Source organism: Leptonychotes weddellii, chromosome 5, assembly GCF_054177405.1.
Source record: "Leptonychotes weddellii isolate Sample4059 chromosome 5, ASM5417740v2, whole genome shotgun sequence".
NCBI classification, from domain to species: Eukaryota; Metazoa; Chordata; class Mammalia; order Carnivora; family Phocidae; genus Leptonychotes; species Leptonychotes weddellii.
In genome coordinates, this window is record NC_138373.1 from 94,074,629 (window position 1) to 94,091,665 (window position 17,037).

General features: G+C 37.0%; 1 protein-coding gene across 1 annotated transcript in view; it reads right to left on the reverse strand.

The window, feature by feature from the left end:
* Positions 1–367: 367 nt before the first annotated feature.
* SLC2A13 (solute carrier family 2 member 13) overlaps positions 368–17,037 on the reverse strand; it is a 180,946-nt gene continuing 164,276 nt past the window's right edge. Inside the window, exons 5-7 of the mRNA XM_081818951.1 lie at positions 11,900–12,021; positions 11,627–11,779; positions 368–5,415 (exon numbers count right to left, since the gene is read on the reverse strand). Of these exons, the coding sequence (XP_081675077.1) occupies positions 5,189–5,415; positions 11,627–11,779; positions 11,900–12,021 (502 nt within the window). The 3' untranslated portion in view covers positions 368–5,188. The remainder of the gene's footprint in view (positions 5,416–11,626; positions 11,780–11,899; positions 12,022–17,037) is intronic.

Here is a 17,037-nt window from a genome sequence, read left to right on the forward strand (position 1 = left end):
GGCACCTGGGTGGCTCAGTTGTTAAGCGCCTGCCTTGAGCTCAGGTCGTGGTCCCAGGGTCCTGGGATCGAGCCCTGCATCGGGTTCCCTGCTCGGCGGGAAGCCTGCTTCTCCCTCTTCCACTCTCCCTGCTTGTGTTCCCCCTCTTGCTGTGTCTCTCTCTCTCTGTCAAATAAATAAAATCTTTTAAAAAAAAAAAATAGTTGAGTTTACCCATTATTAAAAGAGGTAAAATATCATTAAAATGAGGACTGCATAAATATATAGAGATAACGAGATAACTAATTTTGTAGATGCCTTTCCTGGGTAACCTAGATCCTAAAATCAAAGGAAGAGAATTAGAGAAAATACAAAAGTGCAAAGGAGATAAATGACTAATGAATTGTCATAACTTTTATTTGATTATTTTCATTTACAGTTCTGGCACTGACACTTTTTTTAAAAAAAGATTTTAATTTTATGTAAAGATTGAACTTCAATAAAATAACTTAAAAAATTTACATATACATCACTAAATTTCCATAAAATATACAATACTTTTGATACAGCTATAGGCTAGAATGACTTTGAAGGAAATGATACATATTCATAATTTTTAAGAGAGATCCCATATGTCACATGTAAGAATAAATATTTATATTGAATTTTCCAAGACATGGGAAATATTAAATACTATATAACATGCACTCAAATTAAAATATACATTTTGAAATACATATTTTAAAAGCATAAAACTTTTGATTTAATCTAGATGTACATTAGAGCTTCTAAATAGAAATTTGAACATTTATTACAAATAAAGATACTATAACATCAAATGAGATACAGTCCAAAAGCTGCTAGGAACCAGTTTGGACATGTAGAATATAAAGTTCTACTTTGGCTAGAGTTAAGTCTCATTTTTTTTTTAACCTTCAAATGAGATGGAATGATGTTAATTTTACTAAAATTGTAAAACTTCACAAAATATAGGTGTTTAAGTACTTGTAAGCTGCATTCCTTTTTCTCATACTGACATGACAAAAATCAAACACATGAACTGTGAAATAAATATATGAATATTACTACTAAATGAAAGTAGTTATTGAACATTTCATAGACCAAATCACTCAAGTGCAAGACTGCTTTATACATATAAAGATTTATAGGAAATTACACCATTTTACACTCACAGGCAAATTAAGAGGATAAAATTCTCTCATGTACTTCTGACCATCATTGACACTCTTACAAAAGAGCTCTTTAATGAGTATTGGCATACAAATATTTCCCTAAAAGATAACGTAAAAAGAGTTGAGAGCAGTTAGCTATTTGGCATTTTAAAATGATTGCTATTTCCAGAAAACAACATTTCTCACCCAGAAGAACTGAATGTACTGATAATTGATACGTTGCTACCACCTGATCACTTCATCAAATTAGCTTAACATTTCTGTACATGAGGCTAAGAAAATTGATAAGAAAAGTGACAGAAAACAGGACATTAAAAATAATCCAGAGAAGAATTCTAAGTCTTTTCATAAGCAGCAGCTATACGTGAGCTATACATTTCATCCACTATTTAACAGATTTTGCTGTAAAGCACATGTTATGAATTCTCTGCCATGGGCCTGCTAGGTCATTGTTTTATTTGCAGTTAGTAAAAAGATATAAACTGAAAACTTGTTGCAACAAGCTGTATAAGTGAAAGCTATAAGGTGCTTAGTATAATTTGAGATTTTATAACCAGGAGAGTGGTCAAAACAAAACAAAACTGATTATAACAAAAATCTCATTAATTGTTCTTAATTACTGTGCCGATAAAACAATCCTTCCATTCCCCCTAATTGCATGACAATATTTCTAAACTGTATTAGTGTCATTAAGTTGTGAGACTTTCTTAGATAAGATATAGTGTTTTTTTAGAATATCCTCCCCCTAGAATCTATGATTACATTTCAATTTTACTTTCCAATATAAAGCAAAAGGGTAAATTGTCAGTTTACATTTTTCCTGTTCATTCTTCCTCTAGATTATGGATTTTGAAATGATAGTAAACAACTTCTAAGTTTTTTGCTTTAATGGAATTCTCATTTTAGAGTGAATAATTTAAAAAATATTTAGATTCTTATATACTAAAATCTAGCTCAGTGGTAAAATTATGAAGAAGCACTTGACAGCATATGGAAGTATTACCGTTTAAATTTAGTTTTGATTTAGATCTTTTACAAATACATTAAAAATCATGTTTTGGGTAATTAACGACTAAGGTGCAACAGTCAAAATTATTAGGAATGTTTGTATTGAAGAAAACTATTAATACCAAATCTTTAAAATTTATCTGACATCACATTCAGACCTATGTGTTCAAATGCAGATAAAGGGTTATATTCTCCTTAGTCTATGGCAGATCTCATCAGCCACCAAGCTAAGCCTCAAATAGGGGTTATGACTTTCTTTACTATGTGCTCCTAAAACATAATATGTCTCTATTGAATGTGCAGCATGCTTAGAAGGAAAACTTAATTTCAGTTAAAAGCGTGATGCTTAATCTGTTTTAATATGGTAGTTCAAATCATACCATATATAAATTGTCCTACAAAATATATATTTGATGATATGTCAAATGGAATGTTTTCCAGTTGATAGTGGTAGCCAAAGATGCTGAGAACTTAAAAGGTACATAATATAAAAAAACCTGCAAAATTCAAACGCTTAATTTTTAAATATACTATAAAGGTTCACCAAATCTAAAAATAATACTCTAATTGTATAAGGTTTCTTTTTAAGTAGTTGTTTTTAAAAAAATTATAAATAATCTTTATACTGTGCCACTCTGTCTTGTACTTCAAAGATAAGGAATATTGTCTTTATCACTATATAAATAACAAATAGTCCTTTAAAGGAGAGGTTGAGGAGAATAGGGGAGGAGAACTGTGGCTAATTTTCCCTGTTACTCTGTGCATTTATGGATATAAAGTTGAATATACCGTTTGCTTATGTCAGGGAGAACAGGCCATGTTCTGCTTTAGGAAATAATAAAAGTCCAGTTACTCCTTTAATAAAGTTACTGTGGATTCAGCCCAGCTGAGTACAGAAGCATAGAGTTAAGGCTATGTATATAATAAAGAGAAGAATAGAGGCAATTATTTGGATAAATCAGAAAAATACATTTTTAGAGAGCACTTTATTGGTCTAAATATTTTTTCTTCCCATCATATTCTGATTTTACCACACAATAGCTCATTTTCCACTTCACTTGTGTGAAGTATTACACAGATAAGAAATTTTTATGGCATAAGAAATATCAATAATTTTCTCTTATATTAAGTCACATCTGCTTTTCTGGGGGAAAATCAATATTAATATACCCTTAGAAATCAATTGTCAAAGCACCTAATTCAGGGAAAAAAACTCAATTTTTTTTATTGTATGAAATGATCAAAAGGAGAAAACTTTTTTTTTTTAGCTGAAGGATTTTTAGGCCAGTATAGTGACAGTTCAAGCACTGATCATACCCCCGGTGGCTATGAGAACAAACCTCCTTGGCTACATTCTCAGTTTTGATAATAGTGATAGGAATAAGCCAGACTTCAAGCAAAGAACAAAACATCTTGGAGACTGGCAGAAACACACACTGAATTTAGAGATAGCCATCTTTTCACTCCAAAGAGCACCTTAAAATCCATCAAACTTATATATTCCTATCTGGCCACAGACGATTCATTCATATTTTCACTGGAACTAGCAAGTAATTTTGTATATTCTGTATAGTTCCTAAGAGTAAAAATTAGAGTTCATTGATTAACGAGCATAAAAACCAATGAACACTTTGAGAAGACACTGTAGAAATGTATGCTATATTAGAACCATTAATCTGTTCCAATAGAAAACCCCAATTTTTAGACAAGAAGGAAAAAAATCCAAGCCAAGTATGAGAAAAAGGAAACACCCACAGACAAATCTGTATCTTTTTTTGATAAATTGTCAAGGAAAATGAGAAAAGGGTGTGCAAAATAAAAACGAGTTTATGTTCTTAAAGTAAGAAAAGACTAGTACTTTTAAGAGTTAATAAAAAGCTAAGGAAAAAATAAGTCTCACTATTTAAAACATCAATAACAGCAGGATTATCTGTCACTGATTTTCTTTCTTTCTTTTTTGTTTCAGGAATTATTTGATTAAAAGAAAGGGAAAAATAGTCTGCTAGCAGCTATTTATATTAAAACAAATGAAGGCACAAATTAGTAGGACTCCAGAGGCGATGAGTGAAGGCGTGGTGAGTATAAGGTGATTTTGGTATGAACAGAAACCCTGAAATATAGTTGAAGATCTGGTGCTATTTTGTGTTTACAGTTGCATACCTAAGTAAGTAACTCAAATCAGGGATCCATAAAAATGTTTTCTTTCTTACTTTCTAGCAATAAAATATACTTATCAAAACTTGCTAGCTTAATAAAAAAAAAATTAAAAAAAAAAACAAAAAAAACTTGCTAGCTTATCTGTGCAAATGGATACTTATCACCAATGCAAAAAATATGTATGAAAATAAACCCTAAAAGACCTGCTTTTCATAATGTTCAAAAGGTCCTGTGTAGAGTCAGCTTCTGAAGAACTCTAAAGATCTGATTTGGAGAGAGAGACCAAAATGTGGAATCCAAAGGAGATAAGGACAACCGTGCTTCTGTGGGAGGTACTTTTGAATTTGTTGAAAGCTTAAATAGAATTTACTTTCTAATGGCTGATCACAGATAAGCTACTTGTCCTTAGGAAAATTTCGGGCCAATGGGCCTTGTTTTGACAGAAAACACCCTTGGATCTTATTCCAGAATCCTTCTTCATAAGTATATCCTACATATACGATTAAGCTAGATTAGCACTGACTCTAATAATTATATATGGTTTTAGGAAAAAAAGATACCACTGAAGTCACTGGATACAATATTCATTTTAGACTACCTCAGGAAGGAATTACATACATTTGTTCAATAATTATTAGTTTAAAATCTCTAAATATTGTTTTACATTTCTGCTTGTGAAAAAAAATGTCATCATGGTTGTATCTTCCTCCTAATCAAGTATTCTAGAAGATGAGGTCATTCAAAACTAGACTGTGGAAAGAACGAGATTAAAAGCAGGGCATTGAGGTCACCAATTGCTGCTTTTGTCCCCCAGGTTTGTTTAAATACCTAAATATATCAGCAGCTGAAAATTATTCCACATCAGAAGCATCGTTGTCAGAAAGATGATAGTTACTTCCCTTCACCCGAATATATTCAATATATCTCCCTTCATCAGAATCTGAAGCGCCACATGTACATAACCTGTTATCAAAGAGTGATTCAATTTCCTCTAATTTTTTCCCTTTGGTCTCAGGAAGACAGCCATAGATGAAAAGGAGTCCCACGCCAGCGAATCCAGCATAAAGGAAGAAGGCTCCTGCAATGGAAAATAGTACATATTTGTACGTACAGTCCTAGGTTGGAAAGAGTACTTGATTTTGACTTTTCTTTCTGGTCAATCATGTAACTGTGGTCTGACATAGAATCAAAAAATAACTACCAGCCTGCTTTACTGCTTTATTGTTCTAGCTCTGTGAACATAATACAATTTATCTTTCTTTGAAGATTTTATTCATTTATTTGACAGAGACATAGTGAGAGAGGGAACACAAGCAGGGGGAGTGGGAGAGGGAGCAGCAGGCTTCCCGAGGAGCAGGGGGCCCGATGCAGGGCTCAATCCCAGGACCCTGGGATCATGACCTGAGCCGAAGGCAGACGCTTAATGACTGAGCCACCAGGCGCCCCCAATTTATCTTTCTAAGCTCAAGTCATGTAATGTCTAACTCAAGAAGAATGATAAACTGGGTTCAGACATAACTTCTACTTTGAATCTCTCCTCACTTCCCTGGCTAGAGATCATTGTTCTCTCCTATGTACTTTTACAGCACTTTGCTGAGAACCCCCCATCATAATAAACAAGAAGTATAATTGGGTGCATGAATTTATGTCTGTCTTGTTTACTAGACTGCAGGCATTTTGAGGGAGAAATTTCTCATTTATCTTGTATTTCTGAAACCACATACAGTGATGCCACTGAATTCATGACTCAGCTAAGTACATGGCAACTGTTATCTTTCCAATCTCTCATGCCCAAAGTCTAGGAGTCAACTTTGACTTTCTTACTCTCCCGCCCAATATCCAATCTGTCAGGAGATCCTCTTGGATCTACCTTCAGAATACCAGAAATGACCACTTTTTGCCATTCCACTGGCATCTCTAGTTTAAGGGCCATCCTCTCTCATCTGAACTATTGCAGGAGTCTTTTAATTAGTCCCCTTGTTCCTTTTCTTAGACCACTAAGGTCCCTTTTTGTTTTTGGTCTGTAGCACTTCTCACCATCTGACATACTATAAAGCTTATTGTTTTGTTTCCCTTGACTAGAATGTAAGTCCCACGAGGTCAGAGAATTTTGTTTTGCTGTAACACTATGCATGCCAATGCAGCATAAATAAAAAGACCTTAGTAGTACCTGGTTGTGTTTTCTAAGTGTCAATGCAGCAAGCCTAGATGGATGAGATAGATGTGACTTGTCTATATTCTCTACATATTTCCAAGCTGGTCTTTCCTTTATAATAGAATTCTCAATTTAAATATAAGACCCTAACTACAGTGGAGTTCCTGCCTAATTTGAGGCCTTAAATCCAGATCATCGTGGTGAAGGAAGATGACAAACTAATATAACAAATGACTGCAGAAAGGCTATCAGTTTGGGAGTTGGAAGGTCTGGGTTTAAATCTTTCTGTCTGACTTCCAGTCATTTAACCTACTCTCTGTGCCTCAGTTTCCATGTCAAGGAAAAAAAAAGATGGTTCTCAGCTTCTGTTTAATTTATAATTCTATAAATTTTATAACCCAAATCAGGAGCAGGTAGAGAGATGGTTATGAGGTGCTTGAGAGGGAGATGTGCTCTTCTGTTTCATTGTCAAAACTGATTTCCTTGAGGCCTGAGTTGGCTTGTTTGTATTTGGGTTCCCAATGCCTAGAATGGCACCTGACACACTGGAGGGTCTAGAAATAAATGTGCTCTTACTGACTGCCAGATGGAATACTCTGGGTAAACAGATTTGAAATAAAGGGCTAAACTAGACAACATAAAGACATATTTCAAAATTAAGCTTTAAGCAAAATTAATATTTCTCTGTTCTTTTGAATCATTACAGAATAGGAAAGACATTATTAAGACTACTTCCTCTTTTTTTAGAGAGAGAGAGGGCACATGTGTGAGTGAAGGGGCAGACGGTGAGGGAAGAGAATCTCAAGCAGATTCCCCGTTGAGTGTGGAGCCCAATGCAGGGCCTGATCCCATGACCCTGAGATCATGACCTGAGCCAAAACCATTGGACATTCAACCGACTGAGTTACCCAGGGGCCCCAAAACTACTTTCTTAAAGACATGCCTATAAGCAGCCATTTTAGGAATATCCACAGAAACATTTCTTGGGAAGGCTCAAGGAAAACTATGGAGGAAAAACGCTGCTGAACTGGCCACCTGGAAGAATCTGCTCTGGAATGAGGAGGAGTTATGAGAAAAGTGAAAAAGAGGTATAAATAATGAGATTTCGAGAAAATGACTAAATCGTGACATAGTTTGTTAGATTAAATCATCAGAAGCCATACAACTCTTAAGGAGCTGGGCTGGTATAAATCATTCTCAGTTTAAAAACACAACTCCATTTACAAATGTAGGGGTCCCTTTATTTCATTTGTTTGGTTCATGTTCAACAGACCTATTTTTTACGTCTTCTACTTGGTAAATAACCAGAAAACAGTACTAGGTCACCAGGGATGCATGACTGAGCGTTACAGTGAGAGGTGGGGATCATGGCTCTGCAGAGTGTGAATCGGAAAGTCACAGAGTGAGGCAGGCAGACTCCTGGGAGAGTTTCTTAAATTCTCGTGACCTTGGTTTCCTCATCTGTCTAATGGGGAAAATAACTGCTGCCCTGCCCAACTGCTAAGAACAGAAATAATGTATGTTACATGCCTGTTAGAATTCTGGAGGCTGGTTACCCAAAAAAGGGATAGCATTATCAAATTCAACTAAATGATTAAGGAAGAAGGGTTGCTATTAGAATAGAATGACATTAGTAGGACTTAAAACTTGCGAAAGTTTTCATGAAAAAGGTGATACCGACAAGCTAGGTCTTGGATAATGTGGGGATTTAGGGAAAAAAATGAAAGGAGATAAAGTACTGTGTTTGATTACAGAGAAGTGAAATTTGTGGGAAGAGAAATGGGATCTTTAGCAGGAAGGGACAAAGAAAGGATGGTAATCATGATGGTAACACAGAAAAAATAAGTGCAGATGGTAAAACATTTTAGACTAAATCAGGCTGCTAAACTCCAGAATCTCTTAACAGAGCAAACTAGGTTTGGCTTTATAAAATACAATCATGTTTCACAATTTAGGAACAGTGGCATAAAGAAAAATAACAAATCAAATCTATCAGTCCTCAACCCCTACAGTTAAAAACAATTAGATGGATTAAAGATTCTTAAAGGCATGGCTTTACTTGTTACCCAGATTCCCAAGCCAAACAACATCAAGAAAATCCTATTAAAATAAAAGACCCTTTTACAGAATCTAAAGAACGCAAAGCAGGTAAATACCAAAGCTTCTTAAGGGTGCTCCACTGGTGAGACCTGTGGTTCAGCCCCAGAGGCAGGAGCCAGCAGGGGGGCGCTGTGACCTGCTCTAAGTAATGGCCAGGTCAGTTATGTAAACTTATTTCTCCTTGGAATGAAAGTGGAAAAAAAAAAAAAATGTCTGTAACGAGTCTGTCAGGATTGTTAAGTGCAGATATTCCTCAGCTTTATTCTGAAGAAAAGAAATCTTATTAGAGTCCTATTTAAGTTTCAGATTTAACACAAATATTTAATTGAATTATATAGAATGAGGAATCAAAGATCATGTGTGACTGAATTTCAGTATCTCGGGACGGGAACTTTGATACACTGCTTTCCAAGGGATCTATATAGTAGATTTGGTATTTAGTACTCACAGTGCTATACATAAAATGGTATACTGGTGACAGTTTTTAGTAATAAACATTAGTGAATGGGGTCCAAGGCAGACCTTTCTAAGCAGTATAGCTTAGAAAGGAAACAAAATTTGAGGTTTTATGAAATAAGAAAGGAGGAAATAAAAGACCTGCATATTTCAAGAGAAATACTTCAGTATGGTATATGTTTGTTAAATCAGGAACAGAAACATGTATGTTACATAAACCAGTAACATGAGATTAAAATTCAAATCCAAAAACAGGGAAAAAACTTCACCTGAACGTAAATATTGTTCCACTACTAGCAAGCAGTAGACCTAATGGACCAGTGTGCTGACATAACAGAAGCTTGGCTTAATGCAAAGCAAAAAGTTGCTTCTAACTGGATATATATATAGTTTTTAAAATATTTAATATTTTATATTAAAATATTTTGTATCATATATAAAAATGTTTATATTTATATATTATATATTTAAATGGAAGTGCAGTTGACACAATTTACATTAGTTTCAGGTGTGCAACATAGGGATTCCACAACTCTGTATCTTATGCTGTGCTCACAAGTATAGCTACCGTCACCATACAGCACAATTACAGTACCATTGACCATATGCCCTATGCTGTACTTTTTTTTTTTTTTTAAAGATTTTATTTATTTGACAGAGAACACAAGCAGGGGGAGTGGGAGAGAGAGAAGCAGGCTTCCCACGGAGCAGAGAACCCGATGTGGGGCTCGATTCCAGGACCCCGGGATCATGACCTGAGCCGAAGGCAGACGCTTAACGACTGAGACACCCAGGCGCCCGCATACAAGTTTCTTTTTTTTTTTTTTTTAAAGATTTTATTTATTTATTTGAGACAGAGAGAATGAGAGACAGAGAGCAGGAGAGGGGGGAGGGTCAGAGGGAGAAGCAGACTCCCTGCCGAGCAGGGAGCCCGATGCGGGACTCGATCCCGGGACTCCAGGATCATGACCTGAGCCGAAGGCAGTCGCTTAACCAACTGAGCCACCCAGGCGCCCCCCGCCCATGCTGTACTTTTCATCTCCCTGACTTATTCATTTCATTACTGAAAGCCTGTACCTCCTACCAATCATTTTGCCCATCCCCCCCCCATTCCCCACCCCTCTGGCAACCGCCAGTTTGTTCTAATTGGATATTTCTGAAAGAAGCCTGGCTATGCCCCATTTAAATTTTACTTCTGTTGCCTCATGTTGTTTCGGGCAGCATAAATTTGAGAGGAGCTTTGGTAACAAAAGCCTTGCCTTGTAGACTTTTGGTCTATGACTTAATAAAAAATACTTTTTCAGGATGTTAATCTATATTTAGGTCTTTAAATATTTAAGAATTCTCCAAAACAAAAAAATTAAGCATTCTCAAGAATTAGCAAATATGGGTAAGTATTTATTGTGTAAAATTTATGTTCTCAAAAAGAAAGCTTTAATTGCCAATGGGTTAAAACTGAATATACAAAATACATATCCAGTTTCAAATGCCAGTGTATTAAGTTTTTTAATAAAATGTTTCTAAATTTCTAAATGTTCATTGGGAGAAACAAAGAGTTTTATAAAGATAATAAAAATAAATACCAATACAGGATGTTCAGAAAAGAGAGGAGGAATAGATTCGTATAATGTTTCCTCATATTCAAAATTCTTCTGCATATTTATTCGACAGACACTTCTGAGTGCTTATCAAATGAACAGGATGCCGTGGAAGGCATTGGGAATATAATGGTGAACAAGGCATAAGTCCTGGCCTGAGCTCCAAACATTTATGGTCCAACTGTGAGGTGTGTGCGATGGGGAAGGGACCAGAGAATGGCATAAGCAAGAGACACTCCATATACATACAGAGACTTATGGGGAGAGTAGAATAAAAACCTCACATTTCATCTTTTAGAATCCTATAAACTATAAACTCATAATGAAGAAATTCTGTTGCTAAAGAGAAAATCTTGTCATTTTAGTAAAGTTTCATTTTAGAAGTTTTTTCCTGACTCAGCCACTTCCTAATACTGTTTTGAGTTATGGTCCACACATTTCCGCTGTCAGGTTTATGCTTCAGGCAGTGGTGGGTGCTGCTCTGAGTGGACGCTGAAATTAATATGCCGTGGCCTGAACAGCACAGATGACATAGGGAAGGCATAAATCACAGCACGACCTTTGGGGGATCTCCTTGGACATGACTCCATCTCCGTCATGAGACATCTTCAAGCATTAGCCCTTACATTCCCTGCCTGCATCCTTTCTGCCATTCTCTCTTGTTTTATGTTTCTTCATTAAACTAAAAGCACGCTGTGAAGATTTCCAACTGGGGAGATAGCTGGGAGATGTTTGGGTTGGAAGGTGGGAGAAGGCTATAAAGCACTGAGGGACAAGAAGCAATGCTGCTTAGGAAAGGAGAATTCCTTTTATCTTTTCCAAGTACATTTTCATGGCCTTTGGGGAATGAGAGACCCACATAGAGATTACTTATAATAGCAAAAATATAACCACTATATTTTTAAACACAAATGATTGCATATATAAAAAAAGGAGGAAAAATAAAAATGAAACTATAGATGGGAATAATAATCTCTTACCATAGTATGTAAGATACTCTGCTGTGTGTAAAAATGTCAGTGAAACCAGAACGTTGAAAATCCAATTTATTCCAGATGAACATGCATTTCCTGTACTTCTTCCCCAAAGGGGATATATTTCAGAATTCACAGTCCAAGGCATTGGTCCCATTCCTGAGAAAAACATAAAACTAAAAATTTCAGTAAAATAGTTTATAAGGAATTTGAAAAAGAGTAGTTTGTCCTCTAAAAAGAGACACTTTAAATTAAACACAACACAAAGCCTTTGTTTACCAGGTGCGAAGAAAACAAGATATAAAATAAGGCCCAGAAGTGCAGTCCAGGAGTATGGCGTAGGGCAGAAATTGTAAGCCCAAAATACTTCTTCTGTTTTAAATTTGGTTTCATTCTCACATCTGAAAAATAATGCAATATAAGTATTAATGTTTTAGGGTATAGTTGCAGAAATTCAATGTGCTTATCTTGGAAATATCTGAAAGTTCCTTAATATCGTTAAGGAAAAGGGTCCAAGATGTTTTTCTTGAAAAAAAATTAAGATTTAAATATACAGTATTCGCTGTAAAGCTCACATAGAACATCTTAGATCTGAATATAACTCAAGAGAAAAACAAAGAAATATACTGTGTGTACAACTCAACAGCAAAAAAACAATCCAATTAAACAATGGTCAGGGGGGATGCACCTGATTGAGCGTCTGATTCTTGGTTTCGGCTCAGGTCATGATCTCAGGGTCCTGAGATTGAGCCATGCAAGTCAGGCTCCGCGCTCAGTGAGATTCTTTCTCCCTGTCCCTGTCCCCTCCCCACTCTCTCTCACTAAAAATAAATAAAATAAATGGTCAGAGGATCTAAATGGACATTCTCCTAAAGGAGACATATAGATGACAGGTACACGAAAAGGTGTTCAACATCATTAATCATCAGGGAAATACAAATCAAAAGCACAATGAAATATCACCTCCCACCTGTTAGAATGGCTACCATCAAAAAGATGAATAACAAGTGTTGGTGGGGATGTAGAGAATGAGGAACCCTTGTGCACTATTGATGAGAATGTATATTGGTGCAGCCACTATGGAAAACAGGATGGAGGTTCCTCAAAAAATTAAAAACAAAATTACCATAAGATTTGGCAATCCAACTTCTGGGTATTTATCTGAAGAAAACGAAAACACTAACTCAAAAGATATATCCACCTGCATGTTCACTGCAGCATTATTTACAATAGGACATGAAAGTAACCTGAGTGTCCACTGATGGACGAATGGATAAAGAAAATGTGTGTACATACACACACACACACACATACAAATATTATTCAGCCTTAAAAAAAGGGATTTTTGCCATTTTTAACAATATGGATGGACCTTGAGGGCATTATGCTACGTGGAATAATACCATATGATCTTGTATGTGCAATCTAAACAAAAATACTGAGCTATGGTCTTAGATACAGAGAACAGATTTGTGGTTGCTGGGGAACGGAGTTTGGAGAATTGAAATGGGTCAAAAGGTACCAACTTCCAGTTAAAAAATAAGTCATGGAAGGTATTGAACTGCATGGCCACTACAGTTAATAATACTGCATTGCATGTTTGAAAGTTGCTAAGAGAGTAGGTCTTAAAAGGTTTCATGACAAGAAACATTTGTAAATAATGTATGATGATGGACGTTTAATGCCAAATCATGTTGTCCACCTGAAACTAATACAATGTTATAGGTTAATTATATCTCAATAAAACAACCACATTGTGTTTTATACCCACTTCATATAAGTCAGACATGATTTCCAGTTAGTCCTCGAAAGCTATAGTAACACTTTAAGACTGCCGAGAGTCTGTCGTGGTAGAAAGACCTTAGAATTTGCAGTCAGGACAAGATTGAAGTTCCCAAACCAGATTTTTTTTTTTTCATCTGTAAAATGGGGATAATACCTTAAGGATTAGAAGGGTCCCTTGTAAACAGGTGATGGCATAGATGTGGGGAGGGAACAGTGCTTATATCTGATCCCAACTAACACTTTCCCTTCCTGCCGTGTGTCCTTGCTTCTGTCTCAGTCACTCCTTAGTGACTTTGCCTCCTAGTTCTATTGTCAAGCAAAGTCTCCTCTGGTCTTAGATTGACTCTCAAGTTAAACTTCCAATTCTTTACCTTAATTGAAACTGGAATTGCCCATGAAGACACAACCAGCCTCACAAACACTCTTGCCCTCATTGTCATTTTTAGACTAGTATTCTGCCTCTATCAACCTCTGATGTTTGAACCTTAACATTTAAGCCCTGTCCTTGCTGGTCTGTTTATGACCTCCATCATCATAACACCCCACCTTGTCTTCCTGAGTTGAGTGCCTGGTCAGTCATATCCTCTACCCCCTCACATCCTCTGCCACAGCTGTTTATTTTTACTTCCGGCCCATATAATACTTTGGCTTAATAGTTCTTTATTTAGCCTCTGAAATTGCAAGAGGGCATTTTGCTTGATTTGGAACTATTTTACTTCAAGGTCTCAGCATTCCTTTTCTGATAACAAGCATTCCTTTTCTGGTAACAAGCATTTTATTTCCTAATTTCTGATCACTTCCTCCACACCCAAATCACAATCTTTAGATTCTCAACTCCCCTCAGCTTTCACTTAACCTCATCACTCAGTGTAGACCATGCCAATACTCTGCCGGTCTCTAGAATCCATCTTTCCTTCCTCCATGCTTATCTGCCATCCTCACGATGTCAGTTTCCAACCATGCACAGTACCATTTAACTGCCTTCAATTACCACTGGGCTAAACTTTGCTCAACTGTTGCATCAATTAATTAAAATATGTACTATCTTCTAGTACTGAAATCTTTCCCTCTTTCTCACTACTATGAACTTGGGTCCTTCTTTAAGAAGAAAATGGAGCACATTCAATTTGAACACCCTCAATTTTACTCTCTTGAACCTCTTGTTTTTCTGCATTTTCTTTCGGAGCTCTTTTCCTACACCTCCATTAGTAACATGTCTCTTGCCTTTTCTAAGGACCTGTACCCCCTTCTCCTTCTGTCTCTGCTGGGGTCACGTTCCATCAGCCGTCTGTCTCTTTCTGCCATTTTCAGTTTTTTCTGACATGAGCCTTCCTTTCTGTTTATGACACACAAGCTTGCTGCTACTCAACTGTTCAACCCCTCTCGTATTACACTACTAGTTCATCTGCAATTACAGAGAAATTTATACTGGTGAACTCTTCCTCCTTACAACCTACTCTTTCCTTCCTAGGCCAGCTCCCCTGTCCACCCATAGGCCAGCTGACTCTGACTCACTCAGGCTCTGTTTTCCTGAATCTACTCACCCAAAAGTTAGACCTTCTAACCGCCAAATTCACTTATCTTGCCTTGATTTTGAGGTTCTTTGATTACTTTCTGGTGCTTGATATTGCTGACAGACCTTTTTTCTTCTCTTTCCCCTTTGCTTTTTACAGTTATATCTTCATCTTCTCCCCTCTGATATATATGTCTTCATTGCTTTTTAAAATGTCTCTTCCTCCCCTCAACCTCTAAAGGTGTGTTTTAAGGTTCTATTGTGGGGTCTGTCCCTTGTCTCTTAAACATCTCCTCTAATTTTAATTAAATTTTTAAAAGAAAGGAAGACTGCCACATGCAGTGCCTCACTGGGATGTGTCTGGAGTCTTGGAATCTTGACTACCCTACATTCTCCTACAAATTGAACTTGAGAGCTCGTTTGGAGGTTCTGACAGGTGCACAGCTTCTCATATACCCTTGATGGAAGAACAATATCTGGGAAGGTCATCCTCTTTGAGTGTACAGCTACAGGAGAGATGCACATGGAAGGGTGAGGAAGGAGACACATGTCTAGCCGCCAAATCAGCCAAATCAACCGTGGCGATCAGTGGGGTGACATATCACTGCTAGATCACCCTCATACCCATCTCATCTAATTTTAGAGATTGATAGTTTCCACATGGATGCTCCCTGATAGTTTATTCTAGCATTGACTTTTTTTCTTATGCTCCATTGATGGAATTTAGGTACCTGCTGAATTATCCACTATTATCACAGGCTGTTGGAACATTAACTGTGTAATGCATACTGAGTGCTTAGCACACTGCTCGGCACGTAGTGTATGCACAGTAAGTATTAGTGTAATAGTGCCTCTCGTGACATTTCTGTTTTCGATACCACCACCACTCCCTGAGTTGAAATGGGTTAAACTCTTGCAGTTATCTTCAATATTTTCTTACCCATCTTTCTTAAAATCCTCTATACTTTTAAGTCCAATTAAAGAAGAGTGGCTAAGACTATGAGCTCTGGGACTGACATCCTATGTTCAAATCTAGGTTGGGACACCCAGATTTGAAGCTGGGATATTTGTGACCTACGTACTTAACTTTCAAAGCCTGTGTCCTCATCTGTGAAATAAGGATTTTCCTGGCACCTACCTCATACAGTTATTTTGAGGCTTACATGAGATGATGTATGCAAAGAACTTCACATGATGTGGGTAAGAATTCATAATTATATTGCCTAGACATAGTTTCTTGAATCTGCCTTTTCTATTTGCGTTAATACCACCCCAGTTCAGACAGTTTGTCTCATCAACTGCATTTGTCTCCTTGGCAGACTCTGGAGTAGTCTCTCCGTGATCCATTTCCTGATACTCATCCTCTTCTCTAGTCCTCTCTACTTGAGTGTGGGAGTGACCTGTGACTTGTTTCTAACAGAACATGGCTGAAGTGACAGGACGCATGTGATTATGTAAGCTGCTCCGCAGAAGTCTCTCACTCCGTTGATGGCTTTGAAAAAGTAAGCTGGTACGTGATGGGATGCCAGTGTTGGGATGCTCATGGGAGGGACTGAGAGAAGTCTTTAGGAGCTGGGGGTAGCCTTTGATTGACAGCAAGAAACTGAAGTCCTTGGTACAAAAGTTACCGAATTCAGCTAACAAAATCTTCCTTAGCTGAGCCTCAGAAACAACCACAGCCCAAGTGAACACTCTGTAGCCTCGTGAGACCCTAGGCAGCGGGCCTAGCTAAGCTGTGCTTGGACTGCTGGCGCACGGAAACTGGAGTATAATTAATGTGTGTTGTTTTAAGTAAGTATGTGGCAGTATTACTGTAGCAGCAATAGCAAATAAATATAGTCTCCTAATGATTTTCCCTGCGTCTCGCATTCCTTTCTTCAAACTACCGCCCCACCAAGTTGAGCTCTCGAAAGCACTGCTCTGGCCACCTCCCTGCTCAAAAACCTTCAGCCCCCTTATCCCAACTGCCTATAAAATGGGGCTGCAAAATTTAGCTGCAGCCTACCTTGTATCTTATACTCCTGTATACAGTCCTTTTCTCCAAATAATTATACTACTAATTTTTTGAACCAACTTCCCAGCCCCGGGATGTTCTACTCATGCCATTTCCTCTAACTGA